Consider the following 26152-nt stretch of genomic DNA (forward strand, 5'->3'; position numbering starts at 1 on the left):
TCAATAAACTAGTTATAATTTCTTTTCCTTTTTTCTCTCACCAATTCTCTCCCTTCCCCTCCTTTATTTATCTTTCCTGAAGTTATTGACTCTCCCAAGTGGCCACTATTTGTTTGTGAGCATTGACAGTGAGTGTTGGTAGGCTATTGGATCATGGAAGTATCACAGCCATCTGACCTTGTGCTCACTCGACGTCCACACATGCATATCCAGCTGTGCAGATTGCTGGATAGCGATCATGAGTGGTAACCTTAACTGACTTTCTTTCTTTCCCTAATCCAGGGGTGCTGAAGACAGTTGTAGTGTGCTTACCGGGACTCAGTCTAAGATCAGCTAACTCAGACTGGGGATCGAATCAGGGACCTTGCTGGCCCACAGGGCTAACTGGATAAACTTACTGAGCCACTAGGAGAGCTAAACCAGTTATGCATTATTTTAGGCGTTGCACAATATTTAAGAAAAGATGTAAGCAAGAAATGGATCTTTATAACGTTGTCTCTAATAGTATATTATATTAATATACACTAATATAGGTTAGAGATAGTTCAAATCATAATTAAGAGGTTGTTTCAGATTTTACTACATGTTCACAAATAATCTCACTTCCTTCGTCTAACTGTGATTCCTTGCTGTGTGTGCAATTCTCAATATAGATTCAATCAGTGCAAAAGTAAGCCACAGTGTGCATTTTGGGAATCAATATCTTAGCAAAAGGAATTTAAAGGATCTATAATGTGAGAAGTGTGCAAAATATTTAATAATTATATATATATATATTTTAAAACTGCATTAATCCAGTAATTTGCTAACCCTGAGAGCAGGAAAGGAACCGCCTGCACTTGTGTGGTAGTTTAGCAAATACACTCTGCTAAGTATCTGTCAGTCTGTGGTTAGATTGTCGATGGTTTGCTAATTCCAGGGTCTGTAGCCATCATTGTGCAGTATGGTGACTCCTGTAGTAGCTCGGTAGGGGCTGCTCTCCTCTTTGTATGGATTCTGTGGGGCTGCCAATGGCTCCTCACTTGAATTGTAAAGGTATTCTCCATCCACAGAGTCTGTCTGATTGGTCGGTATACTGTGCAATGCTTGGGTGGCAGCAGCATCTACCTGGAGACTCTCACCTGATTAGCAAATGAATGTAGATGTTAGAACCTGAAACAAAAAAACAAGTTTTCCACAGGAAGTAAATGAGCAATTTTAATCGGAGCGACTAGATCTGTTGTGGTCTAAGTAAGGAGTGGTTTCATGATACCAGACACTACAGTCACTGTTTTTGAATCTCTATTGTTTCTAGAACCTGAGAGACAAAGGCCGGAATTTTCTGGAGGAAGGCAGGTTGGAGGCAGGCGGGAACGAGGACCGGGGATCGGGGCCGGGCAGTGGATCGGGGGGAGAGCGAGGACCGGGGATCAGGGTGAGGCAGTGGATCGGGGGGAGGGCGGGAGCGATGATTGGGGATCAGGGCCAAGCAGTGGATCGGGGGGAGCGAGGACCGGGCAGTGGATTGGGGGGTGTGGGGAGCGAGGACCAGGGATCAAGGCCAGGCAGTGGATCGGGGGGAGGGGGGGAGCGAGGACCGGGGATCAGGGCCAGGCAGTGGATCGGGGGGAGGGGGGGAGCGATGATTGGGGATCAGGGCCAGGCAGTGGATCGGGGGGAGCGAGGACCAGGGATCAGGGTGAGGCAGTGGATCGGGGGGAGGGGGGGAGCGATGATTGGGGATCAGGGCCAGGCAGTGGATCGGGGGGAGGGGGGGGGGAGCGATGATTGGGGATCAGGGCCAGGCAGTGGATCGGGGGGAGGGGGGGTGGTAGCGAGGACCGGGGATCAGGGCCAGGCAGTGGATCGGGGGGAGCGAGGACCGGGGATCAGGGCCAGGCAGTGGATCGGGGGGAGGGGGGGAGCGAGGACCGGGGATCAGGGCCAGGCAGTGGATCGGGGGGAGGGGGGGAGCGATGATTGGGGATCAGGGCCAGGCAGTGGATCGGGGGGAGCGAGGACCAGGGATCAGGGTGAGGCAGTGGATCGGGGGGAGGGGGGGAGCGATGATTGGGGATCAGGGCCAGGCAGTGGATCGGGGGGAGGGGGGGGGAGCGATGATTGGGGATCAGGGCCAGGCAGTGGATCGGGGGGAGGGGGGGTGGTAGCGAGGACCGGGGATCAGGGCCAGGCAGTGGATCGGGGGGAGCGAGGACCGGGGATCAGGGCCAGGCAGTGGATCGGGGGGAGGGGGGAAGCGAGGACCGGGGATCAGGGCCAGGCAGTGGATCGGGGGGAGGGGGGAAGCGAGGACCGGGGATCAGGGCCGGGCAGTGGATCGGGGGGAGGGGGGGGAGCGAGGACCGGGGATCAGGGCCAGGCAGTGGATCGGGGGGAGGGGGGGGGAGCGAGGACCGGGGATCAGGGTGAGGCAGTGGATCGGGGGAGGGGGGAAGCGAGGACCGGGGATCAGGGCCGGGCAGTGGATCGGGGGGAGGGGGGGGAGCGAGGACCGGGGATCAGGGCCAGGCAGTGGATCGGGGGGAGGGGGGGGAGCGAGGACCGGGGATCAGGGCGAGGCAGTGGATCGGGGGAGGGGGGAAGCGAGAACCGGGGATCAAGGCCAGGCAGTGGACCGGGGGAGGGGGGAGCGAGGACCGGGGATCAGGGCCAGGCAGTGGATCGGGGGAGGGGGGGAGCGAGGACCGGGGATCAGGGCGAGGCAGTGGATCGGGGGAGGGGGGAAGCGAGGACCGGGGATCAGGGCCGGGCAGTGGATCGGGGGGAGGGGGGGGAGTGAGGACCGGGGATCAGGGATCAGGGCCAGGCAGTGGATCGGGGGGAGGGGGGGGGAGCGAGGACCGGGGATCAGGGCGAGGCAGTGGATCGGGGGAGGGGGGAAGCGAGAACCGGGGATCAAGGCCAGGCAGTGGACCGGGGGAGGGGGGGAGCGAGGACCGGGGATCAGGGCCAGGCAGTGGATCGGGAGAGGGGGGGAGCGAGGACCGGGGATCAGGGCCAGGCAGTGGATCGGGGGGAGGGGGGGAGCGAGGACCGGGGATCAGGGCAAGGCAGTGGATCGGGGCGAGGGGGGGGGGGAGAGCACGGACCGGGGATCAGGGCCAGGCAGTAGATCGGGGGGAGGGGGGGGGAGAGCAAGGACCGGGGATCAGGGCCAGGCAGTGGATCGGGGGAAGGGGGGAGAGCAAGGACCGGGGATCAGGGCCGGGCAGTGGATCGGGGATCAGGGCCAGGCAGTGGATCGGGGGTGGGGGGGGGCAGAGCGAGGACCGGTCATCAGGGCCAGGCAGTGGATCGGGGGAGGGGGGAAGCGAGAACCAGGGATCAGGGCCAGGCAGTGGATCGGGGGGAGGGGGGAAGCGAGGACCGGGGATCAGGGCCAGGCAGTGGATCGGGGGGAGGGGGGGCAGTGAGGACCGGGGATCAGGGCCAGGCAGTGGATTGGGGTTGGGGGGAAGCGAGGACCGGGGATCAGGGCCAGGCAGTGGATCGGGGGGAGGGGGGAAGTGAGGACCGGGGATCAGGGCCAGGCAGTGGATTGGGGGGAGGGGGGGAGGGAGGGCCGGGGATCAGGGCCAAGCAGTGGATCGGGGGGAGGTGGGGAAGCGAGGACCGGGGATAGGGACCGGGCAGTGGATTGGGGGTGGGGGGGAAGCGAGGACAGGGGATCAGGGCCAGGCAGTGGATCGGGGGGAGGGGGGAAGTGAGGACCGGGGATCAGGGCCAGGCAGTGGATCGGGGGGGGGAGGGGGGGGAAGCGAGGACCGGGGATCGGGACCGGGCAGTGGATCGGGGGTGGGGGGGAAGCGAGGACAGGGGATCAGGGCCAGGCAGTGGATCGGGGCGAGGGGGGAAGCGAGGACCGGGGATCAGGGCCAGGCAGTGGATCGGGGATCAGGGCCAGGCAGTGGATCGGGGATCAGGGCCAGGCAGTGGATCGGGGGGAGGGGGGAAGCGAGGACCGGGGATCAGGGCCAGGCAGTGGATCGGGGATCAGGGCCAGGCAGTGGATCGGGGATCAGGGCCAGGCAGTGGATCGGGGTGGGGGGGCGGGGAGAGCATGGACCGGGGAAAGGATCGGAGGGGTGCGGAGGGGTGTGCGGATGGGTGGCCGGGCAGACGATCGGAGTCAGATGATCGGGGTGAGTGAACAGTAGATCAGGGCTGGCCACCGGAGCATCGTGGTCAGCCTCAGCATCATCGTTGGGGAGGGGGAGACCTGGGGGGGAGGCCTGAGGAGGTGATCGTGGGGGGTCTCTGATCATGTGGTGTGGGTTAGGTAGGGACCCCGGTTCCAGGAGGTAGGTATAAAGCCACTTACCACCTAGATCCAGCAGTCCCCACCTCGCTTTAACTGCTGGGTTTCATGAATTGTGAGAAGCCCGTCCACATGCTGTTAAAAACAAAATGGAGTTTAAAAAAGAGGCTTCCTGCCTCATTATAATATTTAAATTGACATTCTGCCACCTGGGAGCAGCTTGGTCTCCTGCCCCCCCCCTCGCACCCCCCCATCTCAACTCCATTAAAACTGGAAGTGGGCGAGTTGGAGGCGGGATCAGATCAGGAATCCCATTTTTAACAATTTAACTGCCCCCACGCTCCAAACCCACCCATTTCTTTAGGTTAAAATTCCCCCCAAATTGTTTTATTGTCTTTTTTTCCAATTTTGTTCCCTCCAATTTTGCATACACTGACTCTTTCTGAGGTAGGATTTCACAAGTGCCAACACCTCTCACAAGTGACTACTTCATGTAAGCCTAGCTATTTGATCATGAAGGATGTCAGAGCCGAACCCAATCTTTTCTTCACCCAATGTCTACACCTGCGCAGCTTGCAACAAAGGTCACTGGATACCGTTCAGTAGTGGGAAACCCTTCCCTAGCCTGTAGGCCATGAGGCCAATTATAACACCTCAACTAAGATCAGTTAACTCAGCACAGATACCTTGTGGGTAACTTAAATGTAGCTCACCGGTTTTACACCCTGCCCAATATTACTCTCCACTGACTTCAAAGGAGAGTAAAATCAGGCGGGTTGTAAAACCAGCATTCTTCCCGATCACATGAGGTTCCCGATGGCCAGATTAGGTTAACATTGCCCTACTTGTGTCACTGTTGCTGAATATTACAGTGTAACTGTAGCTGGTGTAGCAGCCAACTTATTGTCCTTAAAGTTAAACCCCTGCTGATATTGTGGATAAAGGCAGTGTCCGATGTAGCACTAATCCACATACATTGAAAGGTTTTAGGTTTGATTCCTGGTCTGAACTGAGTTAGCTGATCTTATCCCAGGTTGCAATAGTTACATAGTATTTACAACACAGAAACAGGCCATTCAGCCCAACAGCTCCATCCCGCTGTTTCAGAATCACAGAATCACAGAAACCCCACAGTGCAGATAGAGGCCATTTCGGCCCATCGAGCCCGCACCGACACATATCCCACCCGATCCCCGTAACCCCAATACATATCCCACCCTATCCCTGTAACCCCACCTATTTAATCCCCCTAACACTAAGGGTCAATTTATCATAGCCAATCAACCTAACCCGCACATCTTTGGACTGTGGGAGGAAACCGGAGCACCCGGAGAAAACCCACGCAAACACGGGGAGAATGTGCAAACTCCACACAGACAGTCGCCCGAGGCTGGATTCGAACCCGGGTCTCTGGCACTGTGAGGCAACAGTGCTAACCACTATGCCACCGTTTATGCTCCACGCAAGCCTCCTCCGACTCTTCTTCATCTAACCCCATCAACATATCACTCTATTCCATTCTCCCTCTTGTGTTTATCTAGTTTACCCTTAAATGCATCTATGCTAGTCGCCTCAACTACTCCTTGTGGTAGCCAGTTCCACATACTAACCACTCTCTGGGTAAAGAGAATTCCCTATTGGATTTATTTATATTGATGGCCCCTAGTTCTGGTCTGCCCCGCAAGCGGAAACATCTTCTGTACGTCTGGCCTATCAAACCCTTTCATAATCATGGAGGCCTCTATCAGGTCACCACTCAGTCTTCACTTTTCTAGAGAAAAGAGCCTCAGCCTGCTCAATCTTTCCTGATAGGTATAACCTCTCAGTTCTGGTATCATCCTGGTAAATCTTTTTTGCACCTTCTCCAGTGCCTCTATATCTTTTTGTAATATGGAGACTGTGCACAGTACTCATCGGCCGGAATTTTCATGGGGGACAGTGGGTAGGATCAGTGGCAGGTCGGGTGGGACATTTGATTTTTTTGGACAGCGGGCTGGGACCCCTGTCAAGCCGCCGCAATGTGCCTTTCCCAATGGCGCGTGTGTGATCTCCGATCTGACCCAACCCGCAGAGGTAGGCGACCCAATTAAACCAATTATTAGTTGTTGACAGACCCCTTAATAATGCTTTTAACCTTTCCTTTTAACTTTCACTGCTCGCCCACGGGGTCCACGCTGCTCAGGGACCACGTCTGTGAACCTGAGGCGGGGAGTTGAATGGCCATTGCTCCAGCTGATTACTTGACAACTTCAAATGTAAAGTAAAAGCTCGCAGCTGACAGACCATCACTTTCCTCAGCCACAAGCTGTTTATCAGCCCATTTCAGCACAGATTCTGCAGGCTTTCCACTTTCCACTCATTGGAAGAACTCTCTCACCATTGACAGAATGCTTCTGTCATCTCTACTTCACCTGCCATCTATTCCATCAACATGGGTGCCCTTTATACTGTCTCACCTTGGTCCTCAGAATCCAACCACAATCAGCCCCAACACCAGCAGCACCAGGCACACCACCAGCACCAACAACAACACCAACATTCTCCGCAATCATCTGATGTTGCACAGGACACAGGGCATCAGCACCCGACCACATTGTTGCCTGGGAGGCCAGGGATGGCCTCACCATGGCCAGATTTACTTCACTTGATGCTGTACGCCCTAGCTGCCACATGATGCGCCAGGTTGGCACCACCCCACACCATCACCATAAAGCATCCCTACAATGTCAAAGCCATTCCTTTCACGCTCATCACCATTGCGGGGGGTACCATTATGTATCACCATTCACTGCAACTCACTAAGCCACTTCCAAAGGTGTACACAAATCTGTCCAAGAACGGAAAGTGTTGAAAATAAAGGTTTCAATGTTTGACAGCACATTAACAGAAACTTTACATGAACATTGGATAAAACACCCAAGTGGCTACCCTTGTGTGTTGTTAGTTGGTATGATTGCACTAGGATGACGGTGAGTGTGAGGGGTGGCTAGTGAGATGGGAATGTGATAATGTAGATAGAGAGAGGGGGATGGGTGAAGGTGCAAGGTATGTTGGTGTGAGTAAGGATGTGCAGGAGTAGGGTAGGGCAGAATGATGAGAGGCACAAGAGGATGAAGGTGAATGTGGCTTTGTAAAAGAAAGAAAAGAAAGACTTTCATTTATATAGCGCCTTTCACGACCACCGGATGTCTCAATTGCTTTACAACCAATTTGCGCACAGCAAGATCCCACAAACAGCAATGTGATAATGACCAGATAATCTGTTTTTGTTATGTTGGTTGAGGGATAAATATTGGCCAGGACACCGGGGATAACTCCCCTGCTCTTCTTTGAAATAGTGCCATGGGATCTTTTACGTCTACCTGAGAGAGCAGACAGGGCCTCGGTTTAACATCTCATCTGAAAGACGGCACCTCCGACAGTGCAGCACTGGAGTATCAACCTAGTTTTATGTGCTCAAGTACCTGGAGTGGGACTTGAACCCACAACCTTCTGATTCAGAGGCGAGGGTGCTACCAACTGAGCCACAGCTGACACTAATGTACTAATGTTTCATGATCTAATGAGATCATTGAAAGGTTTGTGCCACTGCACCCAGGTCCTCCTAATGACATCCCTACTTGTGACCTCCTGTGCAATGTGCAACCAGGCTGTTTTGGTCTCCTGGGGTGGTCTCTTCCACCCATGGGAAGGGAAGAGGACCTCCCTGCACGCTCTGACTCCCTCTATAAGCATATGGAGGGAGTCGGGGGATAACCTGGGGGCAGCCATGCACCTCTGTGCAGTGATTGTCAGTGTTTGCAGCACTTCAATGCTGTAGAACACTGACAGCACAAATGTCAAAACAAAGTTGGCCATGGTCCCTTTAAGAAAACCGGCTGATGACATGTCATGAATGATGTCACCAGGCCTGCTTCCTCTAACTGGCTTGGGAAATGCGCTGGGTGGGCTTAACAAGCCTTAGCAACGTAAATTCATTTTCCAGAGCAGGATGGAGCCAGCAGCGGGGCCGCGACCCGCCACCGACATCGGTCAGCCCGGACCCACCGAGGTGAAGAAAATCCAACCCCAAGTATGGTCTAACCACGGTTCTATATAAGTTTAACATAACTTCTCTACTTTTCAATTCTATCTCACTTGAAATGAACCCCAGTGCTTTGTGTGCTTTTTTAATGGCCTTATTAACATGCATCGCTACTTTCAGCAATTTATATATCTGTACCCCCAGATCCCTCTGCTCCTCCACCCCATTATTAACATGCATCGCTACTTTCAGTAATTTATATATCTGTACCCCCAGATCCCTCTGCTCCTCCACCCCATTATTAACATGCATCGCTACTTTCAGTAATTTATATATCTGTACCCCCAGACCCCTCTGCTCCTCCACCCCATTATTAACATGCATTGCTACTTTCAGTAGTTTATATATCTGTACCCCCAGACCTCTCTGCTCCTCCACCCCATTATTAACATGCATCGCTACTTTCAGTAGTTTATATATCTGTACCCCCAGACCCCTCTGCTCCTCCACCCCATTATTAACATGCATCACTATTTCAGTAATTTATATATCTGTACCCCCAGACCCCTCTGCTCCTCCACCCCATTATTAACATGCATCACTACTTTCAGTAATTTATATATCTGTACCCCCAGACCCCTCTGCTCCTCCACCCCATTATTAACATGCATCCCTACTTTCAGTAATTTATATATCTGTACCCCCAGATCCCTCTGCTCCTCCACCCCATTATTAACATGCATCGCTACTTTCAGTAATTTATATATCTGTACCCCCAGATCCCTCTGCTCCTCCACCCCATTATTAACATGCATCGCTACTTTCAGTAATTTATATATCTGTACCCCCAGATCCCTCTGCTCCTCCACCCCATTATTAACATGCATCGCTACTTTCAGTAATTTATATATCTGTACCCCCAGATCCCTCTGCTCCTCCACCCCATTATTAACATGCATCGCTACTTTCAGTAATTTATATATCTGTACCCCCAGACCCCTCTGCTCCTCCACCCCATTATTAACATGCATCACTACTTTCAGTAATTTATATATCTGTACGCCCAGATCCCTCTGCTCCTCCACCCCATTATTAACATGCATCACTACATTCAGTAATTTATATATCTGTACCCCCAGATCCCTCTGCTCCTCCACCCCATTATTAACATGCATCGCTACTTTCAGTGGTTTATATATCTGTACGCCCAGATCCCTCTGCTCCTCCACCCATTATTAACATGCATCACTACTTTCAGTAATTTATATATCTGTACCCCCAGATCCCTCTGCTCCTCCACCCCATTATTAACATGCATCGCTACTTTCAGTAGTTTATATATCTGTACCCCCAGACCCCTCTGCTCCTCCACCCCATTATTAACATGCATCGCTACTTTCAGTAATTTATATATCTGTACCCCCAGACCCCTCTGCTCCTCCACCCCATTATTAACATGCATCACTACTTTCAGTAATTTATATATCTGTACCCCCAGATCCCTCTGCTCCTCCACCCCATTATTAACATGCATCGCTACTTTCAGTAATTTATATATCTGTACCCCAGATCCCTCTGCTCCTCCACCCCATTATTAACATGCATCGCTACTTTCAGTAATTTATATATCTGTACCCCCAGATCCCTCTGCTCCTCCACCCCATTATTAACATGCATCACTACTTTCAGTAATTTATATATCTGTACCCCCAGACCCCTCTGCTCCTCCACCCCATTATTAACATGCATCACTACTTTCAGTAATTTATATATCTGTACCCCCAGATCCCTCTGCTCCTCCACCCCATTATTAACATGCATCGCTACTTTCAGTAATTTATATATCTGTACCCTCAGATCCCTCTGCTCCTCCACCCCATTATTAAAATGCATCACTACTTTCAGTAATTTATATATCTGTACCCTCAGATCCCTCTGCTCCTCCACCCCATTATTAACATGCATCACTACTTTCAGTAATTTATATATCTGTACCCCCAGATCCCTCTGCTCCCCCACCCCATTATTAACATGCATCACTACTTTCAGTAATTTATATATCTGTACCCCCATATCCCTCTGCTCCTCCACCCCATTATTAACATGCATCGCTACTTTCAGTAGTTTATATATCTGTACCCCCAGACCCCTCTGCTCCTCCACCCCATTATTAACATGCATCGCTACTTTCAGTAATTTATATATCTGTACCCCCAGATCCCTCTGCTCCCCCACCCCATTATTAACATGCATCACTACTTTCAGTAATTTATATATCTGTACCCCCAGATCCCTCTGCTCCTCCACCCCATTATTAACATGCATCACTACTTTCAGTAATTTATATATCTGTACCCCCAGACCCCTCTGCTCCTCCACCCCATTATTAACATGCATCGCTACTTTCAGTAATTTATATATCTGTACCCCCAGACCCCTCTGCTCCTCCACCCCATTATTAACATGCATCACTACCTTCAGTTTATATATCTGTACCCCCAGATCCCTCTGCTCCTCCACCCCATTATTAACATGCATCGCTACTTTCAGTAATTTATATATCTGTACCCCCAGATCCCTCTGCTCCTCCACCCCATTATTAACATGCATCGCTACTTTCAGTAATTTATATATCTGTACCCCCAGATCCCTCTGCTCCTCCACCCCATTATTAACATGCATCACTACTTTCAGTAATTTATATATCTGTACCCCCAGATCCCTCTGCTCCTCCACCCCATTATTAACATGCATCGCTACTTTCAGTAATTTATATATCTGTACCCCCAGATCCCTCTGCTCCTCCACCCCATTATTAACATGCATCGCTACTTTCAGTAGTTTATATATCTGTACCCCCAGATCCCTCTGCTCCTCCACCCCATTATTAACATGCATCACTACTTTCAGTAATTTATATATCTGTACCCCCAGACCCCTCTGCTCCTCCACCCCATTATTAACATGCTTCACTACTTTCAGTAATTTATATATCTGTACCCCCAGACCCCTCTGCTCCTCCACCCCATTATTAACATGCATCGCTACTTTCAGTAATTTATATATCTGTACCCCCAGATCCCTCTGCTCCTCCACCCCATTATTAACATGCATCGCTACTTTCAGTAGTTTATATATCTGTACCCCCAGATCCCTCTGCTCCTCCACCCCATTATTAACATGCTTCACTACTTTCAGTAATTTATATATCTGTACCCCCAGACCCCTCTGCTCCTCCACCCCATTATTAACATGCATCGCTACTTTCAGTAATTTATATATCTGTACCCCCAGATCCCTCTGCTCCTCCACCCCATTATTAACATGCATCGCTACTTTCAGTAATTTATATATCTGTACCCCCAGACCCCTCTGCTCCTCCACCCCATTATTAACATGCTTCACTACTTTCAGTAATTTATATATCTGTACCCCCAGACCCCTCTGCTCCTCCACCCCATTATTAACATGCTTCACTACTTTCAGTAATTTATATATCTGTACCCCCAGACCCCTCTGCTCCTCCACCCCATTATTAACATGCTTCACTACTTTCAGTAATTTATATATCTGTACCCCCAGACCCCTCTGCTCCTCCACCCCATTATTAACATGCATCGCTACTTTCAGTAATTTATATATCTGTACCCCCAGATCCCTCTGCTCCTCCACCCCATTATTAACATGCATCGCTACTTTCAGTAATTTATATATCTGTACCCCCAGACCCCTCTGCTCCTCCACCCCATTATTAACATGCTTCACTACTTTCAGTAATTTATATATCTGTACCCCCAGACCCCTCTGCTCCTCCACCCCATTATTAACATGCATCGCTACTTTCAGTAATTTATATATCTGTACCCCCAGACCCCTCTGCTCCTCCACCCCATTATTAACATGCATCACTACTTTCAGTAGTTTATATATCTGTACCCCCAGATCCCTCTGCTCCTCCACCCCATTGTTAACATGCATCGCTACTTTCAGTAGTTTATATATCTGTACCCCCAGATCCCTCTGCTCCTCCACCCCATTATTAACATGCATCACTACTTTCAGTAATTTATATATCTGTACCCCCAGATCCCTCTGCTCCTCCACCCCATTATTAACATGCATCGCTACTTTCAGTAGTTTATATATCTGTACCCCCAGACCCCTCTGCTCCTCCACCCCATTATTAACATGCATCGCTACTTTCAGTAGTTTATATATCTGTACCCCCAGACCCCTCTGCTCCTCCACCCCATTATTAACATGCTTCACTACTTTCAGTAATTTATATATCTGTACCCCCAGACCCCTCTGCTCCTCCACCCCATTATTAACATGCTTCACTACTTTCAGTAATTTATATATCTGTACCCCCAGACCCCTCTGCTCCTCCACCCCATTATTAACATGCTTCACTACTTTCAGTAATTTATATATCTGTACCCCCAGACCCCTCTGCTCCTCCACCCCATTATTAACATGCATCGCTACTTTCAGTAATTTATATATCTGTACCCCCAGATCCCTCTGCTCCTCCACCCCATTATTAACATGCATCGCTACTTTCAGTAATTTATATATCTGTACCCCCAGACCCCTCTGCTCCTCCACCCCATTATTAACATGCTTCACTACTTTCAGTAATTTATATATCTGTACCCCCAGACCCCTCTGCTCCTCCACCCCATTATTAACATGCATCGCTACTTTCAGTAATTTATATATCTGTACCCCCAGACCCCTCTGCTCCTCCACCCCATTATTAACATGCATCACTACTTTCAGTAGTTTATATATCTGTACCCCCAGATCCCTCTGCTCCTCCACCCCATTGTTAACATGCATCGCTACTTTCAGTAGTTTATATATCTGTACCCCCAGATCCCTCTGCTCCTCCACCCCATTATTAACATGCATCACTACTTTCAGTAATTTATATATCTGTACCCCCAGATCCCTCTGCTCCTCCACCCCATTATTAACATGCATCGCTACTTTCAGTAGTTTATATATCTGTACCCCCAGATCCCTCTGCTCCTCCACCCCATTGTTAACATGCATCGCTACTTTCAGTAGTTTATATATCTGTACCCCCAGATCCCTCTGCTCCTCCACCCCATTATTAACATGCATCGCTACTTTCAGTAATTTATATATCTGTACCCCCAGATCCCTCTGCTCCTCCACCCCATTATTAACATGCATCCCTACTTTCAGTAATTTATATATCTGTACCCCCAGACCCCTCTGCTCCTCCACCCCATTATTAACATGCATCCCTACTTTCAGTAATTTATATATCTGTACCCCCAGACCCCTCTGCTCCTCCACCCCATTATTAACATGCATCCCTACTTTCAGTAATTTATATATCTGTACCCCCAGACCCCTCTGCTCCTCCACCCCATTATTAACATGCATCGCTACTTTCAGTAGTTTATATATCTGTACCCCCAGACCCCTCTGCTCCTCCACCCCATTATTAACATGCATCACTACTTTCAGTAATTTATATATCTGTACCCCCGGACCCCTCTGCTCCTCCACCCCATTATTAACATGCATCGCTACTTTCAGTAATTTATATATCTGTACCCCCAGATCCCTCTGCTCCTCCACCCCATTATTAACATGCATCGCTACTTTCAGTAATTTATATATCTGTACCCCCAGATCCCTCTGCTCCTCCACCCCATTATTAACATGCATCGCTACTTTCAGTAATTTACATATCTGTACCCCCAGATCCCTCTGCTCCTCCACCCCATTATTAACATGCATCGCTACTTTCAGTAGTTTATATATCTGTACCCCCAGACCCCTCTGCTCCTCCACCCCATTATTAACATGCATCACTACTTTCAGTAATTTATATATCTGTACCCCCAGATCCCTCTGCTCCTCCACCCCATTATTAACATGCATCGCTACTTTCAGTAATTTATATATCTGTACCCCCAGATCCCTCTGCTCCTCCACCCCATTATTAACATATACATAGATACATAGAGATAGGAACAGGAGTAGGCCATTCGGCCCTTCGAGCCTGCTCCGCCATTCAATGAGATCATGGCTGATCTTCGTCTGAGATCATAGCTGATCTTACCAGTTCAGTACCCCGTCCCCGCCTTTTCTCCGTAACCCTTAATCCCCTTAGCCTTCAGAAATATATCCAATTCTCTCTTGAAAATATTTATTGAATTAGCCTTCACAGCCCTCTGTGGCAGGGAATTCCACAGGCTCACCACTCTTTGAGTGAAGAAATTCTTCCTCATCTCTGTTTTAAATGATTTGCCCGCTATTTTTAGACTGTGGCCCCTGGTTCTGTGCTCCCCGGCCATTGGAAACATTCTCTCTGAATTCAGCCTGTCCAGGCCTGCCATAATTTTATATGTTTCGATGAGATCCCCTCTCAATCTTCTAAACTCCAGTGAGTACAAGCCCAAACTATTTAATCTCTCTTCGTAGGTCATTCCCGCCATTCCAGGTATCAGCCTGGTGAATCGCCGTTGCACTCTTTCCATGGCAAGAACATCCTTCCGCAGATGGGGCGACCAAAACTGTACACAATACTCCAGATGCGGTCTCACCAGCACCTTGTACAGCTGTAGTAAGGTATCCCTATTCCTATACTCGAACCCCCTTGATATGAAGGCCAACATACCATTTGCCTTCTTAATCGCCTGTTGCACCTGCATGCTCTCCTTCAGTGACTGGTGCACAAGAACACCCAGGTCCCTCTGCACTTCCCCATCTCCCAATCTATTGCCATTTAGATAATAATCTACCCTCCTGTTTTTACCCCCAAAGTGGATAACCTCGCATTTATCCACATTATAGTGCATCTGCCACGTATCCGCCCATTCCCCCAACCTGTCCAAATCACACTGTAGCCTCCTGACATCCTCATCAGAGCCCACCCCTCCTCCTAGTTTAGTGTCGTCAGCGAATTTGGAAATATTGCATCCAATTCCCTGATCCAGATCATTTATATATATTGTGAACAGCTGGGGTCCCAGGACAGATCCTTGCGGCACCCCGCTGGTCACTGCCTGCCACTCCGAAAACGAGCCGTTTATTCCAACTCTCTGTTTTCTATCCGCCAGCCAGTTCTCTATCCACGTTAATACTTTGCCCCCAATCCCATGAGCCTTAATTTTGCATGATAATCTTTTGTGTGGAACCTTATCGAAGGCTTTCTGGAAGTCAAGGTACACCACATCCACTGGCTCTCCCCCATCTATTCTACCAGTTACCTCCTCAAAAAATTCCAGCAGATTAGTCAAACACGATTTACCCTTTGTAAATCCATGTTGACTCTGTCCGATCCTTTCCCCATTTGTCAAGTGCTCCGCTATTTTATCCTTAATAATGGACTCTAGCATTTTGCCCACAACCGATGTAAGGCTTACTGGTCTATAATTCCCTGCTTTCTCTCTACCCCCCTTTTTAAATATTGGGGTAACATTAGCTACCCTCCAATCCACGGGTACTGTTCCCGAGTCAATGGAGTTCCGGAAGATGATCCTTAGAGCATCTGCTATCTCCAGGGCCACCTCCTTAAGTACCCTAGGATGTAGTTTATCAGGCCCTGGGGATTTGTCGGCCTTCAGTCCCCTCAACTTACCCAACACCATATCCCTAGAGATACTAATTTCTGTCAGCTCCTCCCTCTCATTAGTCCCTATGTTTGCCGATATTCCTGGGAGGTTATTTGTGTCCTCCTTTGTGAATACAGAACCAAAGTATGAGTTTAATTGGTCTGCCATTTCCTTATTCTCCATTATATATTCTCCCGAATCGGACTGCAAGGGACCGACTTGGGATTTTACCAGTCTTTTCCTCCTGATATACCGATAAAAGCTTTTGCAGTCTGTCTTTATGTTTGCTGCAAGTTTACTTTCGTATTCTATTTTCCCCTTCCTGATTAATCCCTTTGTCCTCTTTTGCTGTATCCTGTACTGCCCCCAATCTTCCGGTCTGGTGCTTTTTTTTGCCAGTTGATATGCCCTTTTTTTTTATTTTATGCTGTCCCTAATTTCCCTCGTTATCCACGGTTGAGTCACCTTTTTAGGTTTATTTTTATGCCAAACCGGTATAAACATGTTCTGGAATTCTTCCATTCTATCTTTGAATGCTTGCCATTGTCTATCCACTGTCAATCCCCCCAGAAACACCACCCAATCAATCTTACCCAATTCCCATCTCATACCCTCGTAATTCCCTTTATTTAAGTTCTGGACCTTAGTCTCTGATTCAATTTCCTCACTCTCCATCTCGACTGAGAGCTCGATCATATTATGATCGCTCTGACCCAAGGGGCCTCGTACAAGAAGATTGCTGATAAGTCCCTTCTCATTGCACAATACCCAGTCTAAAATGGCCTGATCTCGAGTCGGCTCCTCGACATATTGGTCCAGATAACCGTCCCGAAAACATTCCAGGAATTCCTCCTCCTCAGAATTTTTACTAATTTGGGTAGTCCAATCAATATGTAAATTAAAGTCACCCATGATGACAGCTGTGCTCTTATCGCACGCTTCTCTAATTTCCCTTTTTATGCCTTCCCTCACCTCCATATTACTATTTGGAGGCCTATATATCACACCCACTAACGTTTTCCTCCCCTTGCTATTTCTCATTTCTACCCATACAGATTCCGTTTCATCCGAGTTAATATCCTTCCTTTCCATTGCATTAATCCCCTCCTTTACCAGCAATGCTACCCCACCTCCCCTACCTTTTTGCCGATCCTTCCTAAATATTGTATATCCCTGGATGTTAAGTTCCCAGCCTTGCCCACCCTGCAGCCACGTTTCTGTAATCCCAATCAAATCATACTTGTTTACCTCTATTTCCACAACTAATTCATCCACCTTGTTCCTAATGCTTCTAGCATTAAGATACAAAGCCTTCAGGCTTGCTTTTTTCACACTCTCATTATGAATTAGTTTGGCCCTTTGTGTTTCTCTCCTTTGCTTATTGCTTCTCACCTTTCTACCATCTATTTCTGACTTCATATGACTTCCCTCTTTTCCACTACCTAGGTTCCCATCCCCCTGCCAAATTAGTTTAAATCCTCCCGAACCGCCCTAGAAAATATTACCCCGAGGACATCGGCTCCCTCACAGTTCAGGTGTAGACCGTCCCCTTGGTACAGGTCACTCCTCCCCAAGAACTGGTTCCAATGCCTCAGGAATTTAAATCCCTCTCCCTTGCACCACTGCTCAAGCCACGTATTTAGCTTATCTATCTTACTCTCTCTAAACTTATTAGCTCGTGGCACTGGTAGCAATCCAGAGATTACTACCTTTGAGGTCCTACTTTTCAATTTAGCTCCTAACTCCCTAAATTCAGCTTGTAGGACCTCCTCCCTCTTTTTACCTACATCGTTGGTACCTACATGTACCACGACAACTGGCTGATCCCCCTCCCCCTTCAGAATGCTCTGCACCCGCTCCGAGACATCCTTGACCCTTGCACCAGGGAGGCAACATACCATCTTGGAGTCGCTACTTTCAGTAATTTATATATCTGTACCCCCAGACCCCTCTGCTCCTCCACCCCATTATTAACATGCATCACTACTTTCAGTAGTTTATATATCTGTACCCCCAGACCCCTCTGCTCCTCCACCCCAGTTACACACTTCTTTTCCTAGGAGTATGTGGTCTTCTTGTTCTTCCTACCAAAATGTACCACCTCACACTTATATTGAAGTTCATTTGCCAATTACACACCCATTCTGCAAGTTTATTCACGTCTTCATGTATTTTCTTTCTTTCCTGTATTTTGTCACAGTCCTCATCTGTATGAACTGTACCCCCTAATTTGGTGTCGTCCGCAAATTTTGAAATTGGAGTTCCAATTCCCAAGTCCAAATCATTTATGTAATGGCCCTACAGTCAAATATCTTGCTACCAATCATTATCTAGGCTGGCACTCAAAGAAAGGTAAACTGGGTGAGATTCCAGAAAGTGTTCAGCAGCCATGGCATAGTGGGATTTTACTAGATTTTGTTTCAGAAAAACAATGCCAGTAAGTATTACATATAGACACCAATGTAGGAAACAAAATTCAGGAAAAAATGCAGAAGAGAACAGCATAATCAAACAATCTACAATATTCCATTTTGTAATTAAAGAAATGCTACTCATGATTTTCATGTACATCCCCATCTCCTTCACGCTGTGTTTCTGATATGCGTGTTCCATGTTAGCACTGGTTTAATTAGCAATAACAAAACCAAAGTGTAAAATTCAGATGAGAACAAATAAAATATACAAGGGCCTAAAATCCTCAGCCCCACTCCACTGGCAGGAGCATGGTGGAGCGGGCTCTGGTGATTCTGCTCCTGGCCTTTCTGGAGTATCGAGGGTCAAGATAGGCTAACTTCATTAGAATGCCAGTGGCAGGTGCCTATGCCACTATTGCTGTATCTTAGAGGGGTGGGGGGAGGGAAAGGTAGTGCTGGCAACCGTTCATGCAACCACCAACACCACCAGCTAACAAGACTTTTTAATATCTGTCCCCTTTATAAGGGCAGTGAAAAGAAATAAAAATGACACCATTTTTATAGAGGTCCCGGTCAGGGCCCAGGCTTGGAGCTCCAGGTGGGTCCCATTTCCACCACTTAAAGGATCCGTTTGTTGGGTTCAGCTGGCGCCCAAGTCACTGGGTGTTAGGAGAGGCTGGGGCGGAGGAATTTTTCAGCGTGTGGATTCCCTCCCCAGCCCTGCTCCCTCTGACGTCAGGGGTCATGTTTGGGGTAAGCGGAAGTTCCACCTCCACCAGCTCCTGGTTGAATTGATTTTGAGCAAAACCCCAGTGTCCCTGCATCCCACCAGAAATCCCACTTCCATCAGGCTCTGCATCCAACTTTCACCCCAGAACTTCCACTGAGGCCGAGGAGTTTTGACCTCAAAATCACTACTGCTCTGGGCTTTTACTCGAAAACGTCAACTGCAAACTAGCATCTTATACTTTGGTTCAAAACAATATCCATTACCATCCAAAGTTGTTGTGCAATTGATAGTCTTGAAACACAGCTGGTAAACCTGTCTCTGAAATATATAATCATAGACATTTTTGTCTGAAGAGATTTGTGAGAAAATTATTTATTTTACATGCCTGGAAAAACGTTCCACTGCCCGGGTATAGTGTTGAGTCACTCAGGTCATGAGGTCCCAGGTTCAATACCTGCGCTGGGCTAAGTTAGCTGATATTAGCCAGGGCAGTAGTTGCTGTGTTACAAATCACTTCAGTGTCCTTGAGCTAAGAATGGAAAAATCAGACAGATGACGCCTTGCTCTTGATTCCTATCCAGTGCTGGAAAGTGTGTGTGTACATGTCAGGTGGATTGGACATGGCTCATCTGTAATGTCCTCCATAGCTGAATAGCCTGCCAACACTTGTTATGAAGGCTCACAAATCAAGAACGACAACTTGAGCAAGTCTCAACATGGCTGCTGCTGCTGCACTCCACCATGAGGTCAGCAGGGGAACAGGAGTGGGGGGTGGGAGGGGGGAGTTCAATTAAGGAGAAACATTGAATTATTTGTAGATGCATTCATGCTGCTCCTTGGAGTATTGAGTTTGATGTGACAGCAGTGATGGAGCAGGAATGATTCCCTCTGCTGCTGTGAGGAGATACTTTCCTATTGTGGAGAGGAGCGAGGGTGAAAAATTAGAAGCAGTGTTATTCTAGGATACCGTTCGGCGCTTTTACTTTGATGGAATGCCACTGCTGCAGTCACATGGTTTTTGCACCTAAACATAAACAACCTGATCTCCATACAACTAATGGAGCAGAGACCAACTTTTCTGATGGTCTTGTGACCTGCAGTCAGAACAACTGCCTCCCCTTCTGACCACCAAACACTCTGAGCCACTTCTGTGTACTTGCGTGCATACAATATGGTGCAATATCATCTGGTGCAGTAGCTCCATGGCTGGGAGGAAAGAAGAGAAGATGCAGAGGGAGTCTACCATTAAATTAAACAAAAGCAATGAGCAGCGCAATGGGAGTGGAAATGGAACAAAAACATGTTGCATTTCCACACTTGGGCTCAGGAACACAATGAAAATAGCCAATCAAGAGGGCAGCTACTCTGTGGTGAGTTCAAATTACAAACAGCAATGGTTTTCAAATTAGATGTCAATTTTCCCAATGAATACTTGAGAATAACAGCACTATAGAAGCTTATCCTGGAGTATTTCATTCAGGTACCACCTTCTTGTCCCATCGCTATTGTATTTCCAGAGCAGCAGTTGCCCTAATTAGAGTAGGTGGGCCAGGTTCCCAGGCTAGGAACAAAGATGAATGGCAGTGTGAAAAGGGAGGGGATAACAGTAACAAGTGTACTAATAAAGGTGTGAATCTGCAGAGATTTCAATGACAAAATACCATGAATACATTGAGAACATGGAGGAGGAAGTGGAAATAACTGATGTATGCAGTAACATTCTATTACTGGAAAACAAGAGGGATCTAAAAAATCAAAATATAAATTATTTTTGTGATGGGAAAGTTAATGAAAATATGTTTGGACTTAAAATATATGTTTACAAGTAGGTATGTTGATATGTAAGTTGTTTATAAGTGCTGCACTGTCGGAGGTGGCGTCTTTCGGATGAGACATTAAACCGAGGCCCCGTCTGCCCTCTCAGGTGGACGTAAAAGATCCTATGGCACTATTTCGAAGAAGAGTAGAGGAGTTATCCCCGGTGTCCTGGCCAATATTTATCCCTCAACCCATATAACAAAAACAGATTATCTGGTCATCATCACATTGCTGTTTGTGGGAGCTTGCTGTGCGCAAATTGGCTGCTGCGTTTCCCACATTACAACAGTGACTCCACTTCAAAAGTACTTCATTGGCTGTAAAATGCTTTGAGATGTCCGGTGGTTGTAAAAGGCGCTCTATAAATGCAAGTCTTTCTTTTCTTTCTTTGTTATGCTACATTTGTATTCAGTTTTGTCCCATAAGTGTCAGCTTATGCTAAAGTTAACGTTTATCAGAATTTTCCAATTTGCAGAACCAGATACTCATTTACAAATATGACCTATTTGCAGCTCAAGGGACAATCAGTCTCGAACTATCAAACCAGCACGTGGAATTTGAGGGTTCAACATGAAATGGAAACGGGATATTTCAAAAGTGGCATTAACTTTTTTTCAGTGTACAATTTGCTAGCAACAGAGCAAGATATTTTCCTCATGACACTCACTTCTTGGTGATCAAAATTACTGAAGTAAATTTTGATCAATTTACTAATGTCTGTAATTTAAAAAAATTATGTTGTCACATTTTGTGAACATCAAGGTGAGGAATGTTAGTGCTGGGAAATGCAATTCTGAACTAGATTTCAAAAACAACAACAAAAAATAGAGCCTTTAACACAGTTAGTGTCCCAAGGCACTTCAAAGGAGCCTTATCAAGCAACATTTGTCACCGAGCCACATAAGGAGAAATTAGGACAGATGACCAAAAGCTTGGTCAAAGAGGTAGGTTTTAAGGAGTGTCTTAAAGGAGAAAGATATAGAGAGGCAGAGAGGTTTAGGAAGGTAATTACAGAGCTTAGGGCCTGGGCAGCTGCAAGCATGGCCGCCAATGGTGGAGCGATGAAAATCGGGGATGCGCAAGAGGCCAGAATTGGAGAAGCGCAGAGATCTCAGAGAGTTCTAGGGCTGGAGGCACTCAGTGATTTCAGGCACTCAATGTCAGCATTGAGCAATCCCACAAGAAGTATAACACAATGAGATGCAGAGTAAAGCTCCTGGTGCTCTGTCAAATCCCAATCTCAAAAGATAACCTTCCACTAAAAATGTAATATTTCCACAAGTCTCTCTTACTGAGATTATTAGTGGAAAATTAAGGACAGTTTTGTGCTGTGGGTCAATGTCCAATAGAAACTGGATTGAGACTGACTAAGCTCATTTCATATAGGGACCTTTCATCATATGTGTTGAATTTAAACCCAGGTCCTCAAATTAAAAGGTCAACATCTAAAACTGCACCACCCTGTCTACCTAAGGTGAATTATTTAGGATAAATTAAAGATTATTTGTCATTATTAATATCACAAAATTAATGAAAAGCTAAATTCCACAGACCAGTAAACTATTATTATTAAACAGGGTCTTACTAAGTGCAAAAGTACTGCTTCATTACACTTTTACAGCATTTGCCAATTTTTAAGCACTGCTGTCAGGGTGATATTTGCACATCAGCAGCAAAAGCTTCAGCTATTGGTAACATGAGTATTTATTTTCTACATATATTAACAATTCTTTTGCCCTGAATTTGTGAAAATGGCAAAACTAGGCTTGAGCTGGCCCATTGCACAGTCTCACCTTGTGCCAGCAGCTCAGAAGGCTAGCGGTGCCCAGTTTTTTAACAGGAATCCCTCTCAATAATTTGAATAGGCTACTGGCACACACAAAATTTGCCATAGAGCTTGACCTGGAGTGTCTGGGGCAATATTTCTTAAAGGACCACAGCTTGCCATTAAAGGAGAAGTTGTGATGGTGACAGAAAAGTGGAATAATTGGTACCAATCCCTTTTGTGTCATGAAGGCAGGAAGCCTTCAAACAGTTATACAGCTCTCTGGTGGCTCAAGTCATTAAGGCATTGAGTAGCTGAAAGTCCCAGATGCAATCCTCAGTCTGTGGTGTGTTAGCTGATCTCAGCCAGGATGGCAATAGCGACTCTTCAATTGGCCTCAGGGCCCTTGGGTTAGTTAGGGAGGGGGAAATCATCCAGAGTTACATTCCCGATCATTATTCAAAGACAAGTTCTTTAAGTGCACGTATGCAGACATGAGATGTGGACAGGATTGGTTTTGGCTGTGATACTTCCCATCCCTGTTCAGATAGGCTACTGACCCTCACTGTCACTGACTAGACAATAAAACCTCACTGTTGGCCCGTACCGTACCTTCCCTGGAAGGTGGAAGAGATTTTCAATTGTCCAAAATTGGGTGAACTTCAGACAAACGCAGGAGAATGAAAGGAAAGAAATGGGATCCAAAAAAATGATTGCTAATTTTCTCCGGCCTTCTTGTGAAGTCACTGATTCTTGCTGGGATTTGGTTCTGAGTATCAGCAGCACCTCCACAATCTTGCCCACGTGACCAAAAGATGTGCAACCTGGACCATTGAATGTTGGCGGCTAACCAACCATGAAGGATACAGATATCAGGACCACTGGATATCAATCAGGGGGATAAACTCTGGCTGATTTCCTCCACCCTAGCGCAGGGGTGCTGAGGTGAATTAAATGTACCCCAAATGCTGCCCAGATGAGATCAATTAACTTAGAATAGACCAAGAATTGAAGCTGGGAGCCTACTGGTCTGAATGGTTCAGTGTCTTTACCTGATAGGTCATCAGGAGATGTAGTTTTCAGGTTTTTTTAAGAAATGCTAAAATGAGTTGCTATTGCTCAGTTTATTATTAATAGAGTAGGGTCAAAAATTCATAATTTTCTTAAAGAGAGTTGATTACCAGCATTTATTGAAGGTTGAAGAACATAATCTTCATACCCCCAATTGATAGGCCAGTTACACTACAAAGTTTGTGTCAATACATAGTGGTTTTGGCTTCACATTGACACAAATGTGTAGATTAATTCAGCCTTGAAATCACATGAAGTGTATTTAGACCAGGGGTGTGACACCACCTCCAGAAGATAGTTCCAAGCCATTTGGGCTTAGCATGTTCTGTAAGTTTTAAGAAGTTCCCCAGCAATCCATTGGACCGCCTGGTAGCTTTCTAAGATTATTTTTGAATGTTTTTAATGCTAGTGGGGAGCCAATAGGCGCATCAACTCTCTCCTAATATTAAAGTTGAACTAGGATTCTGAAGCCAGTGAGTGGAGCACTACACTTGTGAGCATTTATGCACTGACCTTCAGTCTCACTGTGAAAAGAGCCACATGGGAACCAGCAGCCTAACTCAGGTCTGCCGATTCGGCACGTTATTCTATGCAGGTAACATTTGAGACCACTGTGCACTTATGATTTGGTTTGAGAATGGTTTGAGAATGTTTACAAAATGTTTTGCTACTTCATAATACTTTGATGGTAAATACGGGTCTGTAGGAATTGACGAATTCCTAACTAATAACTGAGGTCAACTCAGGAAATCAAATCAAACAGGTCTTTAATGTAAAACTAAACGAGTTCAAACAGTTTGATGAGATCGATACAGGAGAACCACGAAACAGGTCTTAACAAGATAGAGCTTCCACGAGGACTGCCTGGGCAGTCACGTGGTTTGCGACATGACGTCATCGCGTTTGCCCGCATTTTCCCGCGCTCTTAAAGGGGCCACGCCCCGTGCATACTATATACACTATATACAAAACAAAGTAATGTCTAACACAATGGTACAGGCTTAGGCTGGTGTTAGAACATCGTTAAAGGGAATTATGTACAGTTGCCCAGAGTCATTCAGTGGCTCCGCCACATGTGCCCCCCCAGAATTCGCTTTAACAGACAAAGTCAAACGGCGAGGGGGTCTGATGAGCCTGTCGGAACGACTCCTGTACTCCTGAGGTGGAGGTTGCTGGGCGGGTGGCGGTCTGGCGGGCGGTTGCGCTTGGTCTGCCGTAACGGCGATGGGTGGCCGACCTCGTCTTGGCGGGAGTGCTGTCTCGACGGGGCGGTCAAGGTCCAGATGTGCCGGCTTCAATCGATCGACTGAAATGTGGTCCGGCTTACCACCGACATCTACGGTGAAGGTTTTGTCCCCTGCCTCCAACACGCGGAAGGGACCAGTATATGGGGCCTTGAGTGGATTCCTGTGAGCATCGTGGCGGATAAAGACGTATTCTGCCTTGTGAAGCCCCGTTGGAACGTGCGAACTCTGCAGCCCATGGTGCGAAGTGGGCACCGGTGCGAAACAGCTGGCCGCCTCCCGGTGACTAGTAAGCTGGTCAGACGCGGACCAAGGCTTTGTTGATTCTGGTAGGAAATCTCCTGGGACTCGCAACGGTTGTCCGTACACCAGCTCCGCGGATGAAGAGTGAAGGTCTTCTTTGGGGGCCGTGCGAAGGCCCAACAGGACCCACGGTAGCTTGTCTGCCCATCCAGCGTCCTGGAGGCTGGCCCTCAGGGCGGCTTTCAGCGACTGGTGGAAATGTTCACAGAGACCATTCGCCTGTGGGTGGTAGGCTGTGGTGCAGTGTAATTTGACACCGAGTCCTTGGGCCACTGCATTCCAGAGTTCGGAGGAAAACTGTGGTCCCCTGTCTGAAGAAATATCAGCGGGCACTCCAAAACGGGCGATCCAGGTGGAAATGAATGCCCTGGCCACGTCCGCCGTGGACGATAGGGGAACCGCCTCCGGCCATCTGGTGGTGCGGTCAACCATGGTCAGGATGTGTGAAAAACCATGGGAGGGTGGGAGTGGACCCACCAGGTCCACATTGACATGGTCAAACCGTCGCTCCGGCACTGTGAAGGTGGCCAATGGAGTTTTGATGTGACACTGCACTTTGGCCTTTTGGCAGACCACGCAGGTGTTGGTCCAGTCGTGGACATCCTTGTGCATACTGTGCCATACGAATTTCGCTGACATCAGCTGCTGGGAGGCCTTCATTCCTGGGTGTGACAACCCATGTATGGCGTCGAACACTTTGCGGCGCCAGCCGGCCGGCACGACAGGGCGAGGGTCCCGTACGGAGACGTCACACAAGAGCGTGGTACCTGCCGCATGGAGCTTGACGTCGGCCAACTGGAGGCCAGTGACGGTGGTTCTGTAGGCTTGGACTTCTGGGTCCGAGGCTTGATCCGCTGCCATGAGGGTGTAATCGATGCCTAAATGAACCGTATTGACGGTCGCGTGGGAGAGGCAGTCGGCCACCAG

The 26152-nt window shown here is 47.9% G+C and overlaps 1 protein-coding gene across 1 annotated transcript in view; it reads right to left on the bottom strand.

Annotated features, from left to right (window-relative positions):
- Positions 1–909: 909 nt before the first annotated feature.
- The window catches only part of prdm14 (PR domain containing 14), a 41250-nt gene continuing 16007 nt past the window's right edge, over positions 910–26152 (bottom strand). Inside the window, exon 7 of the mRNA XM_085993965.1 lies at positions 910–1121. Coding sequence (XP_085850091.1) covers positions 910–1121 — 212 coding nt within the window. The remainder of the gene's footprint in view (positions 1122–26152) is intronic.

Source organism: Somniosus microcephalus, chromosome 7, assembly GCF_052327205.1.
Source record: "Somniosus microcephalus isolate GS21.2 chromosome 7, FLI_Smic_1.0, whole genome shotgun sequence".
Lineage (NCBI taxonomy): Eukaryota > Metazoa > Chordata > Chondrichthyes > Squaliformes > Somniosidae > Somniosus > Somniosus microcephalus.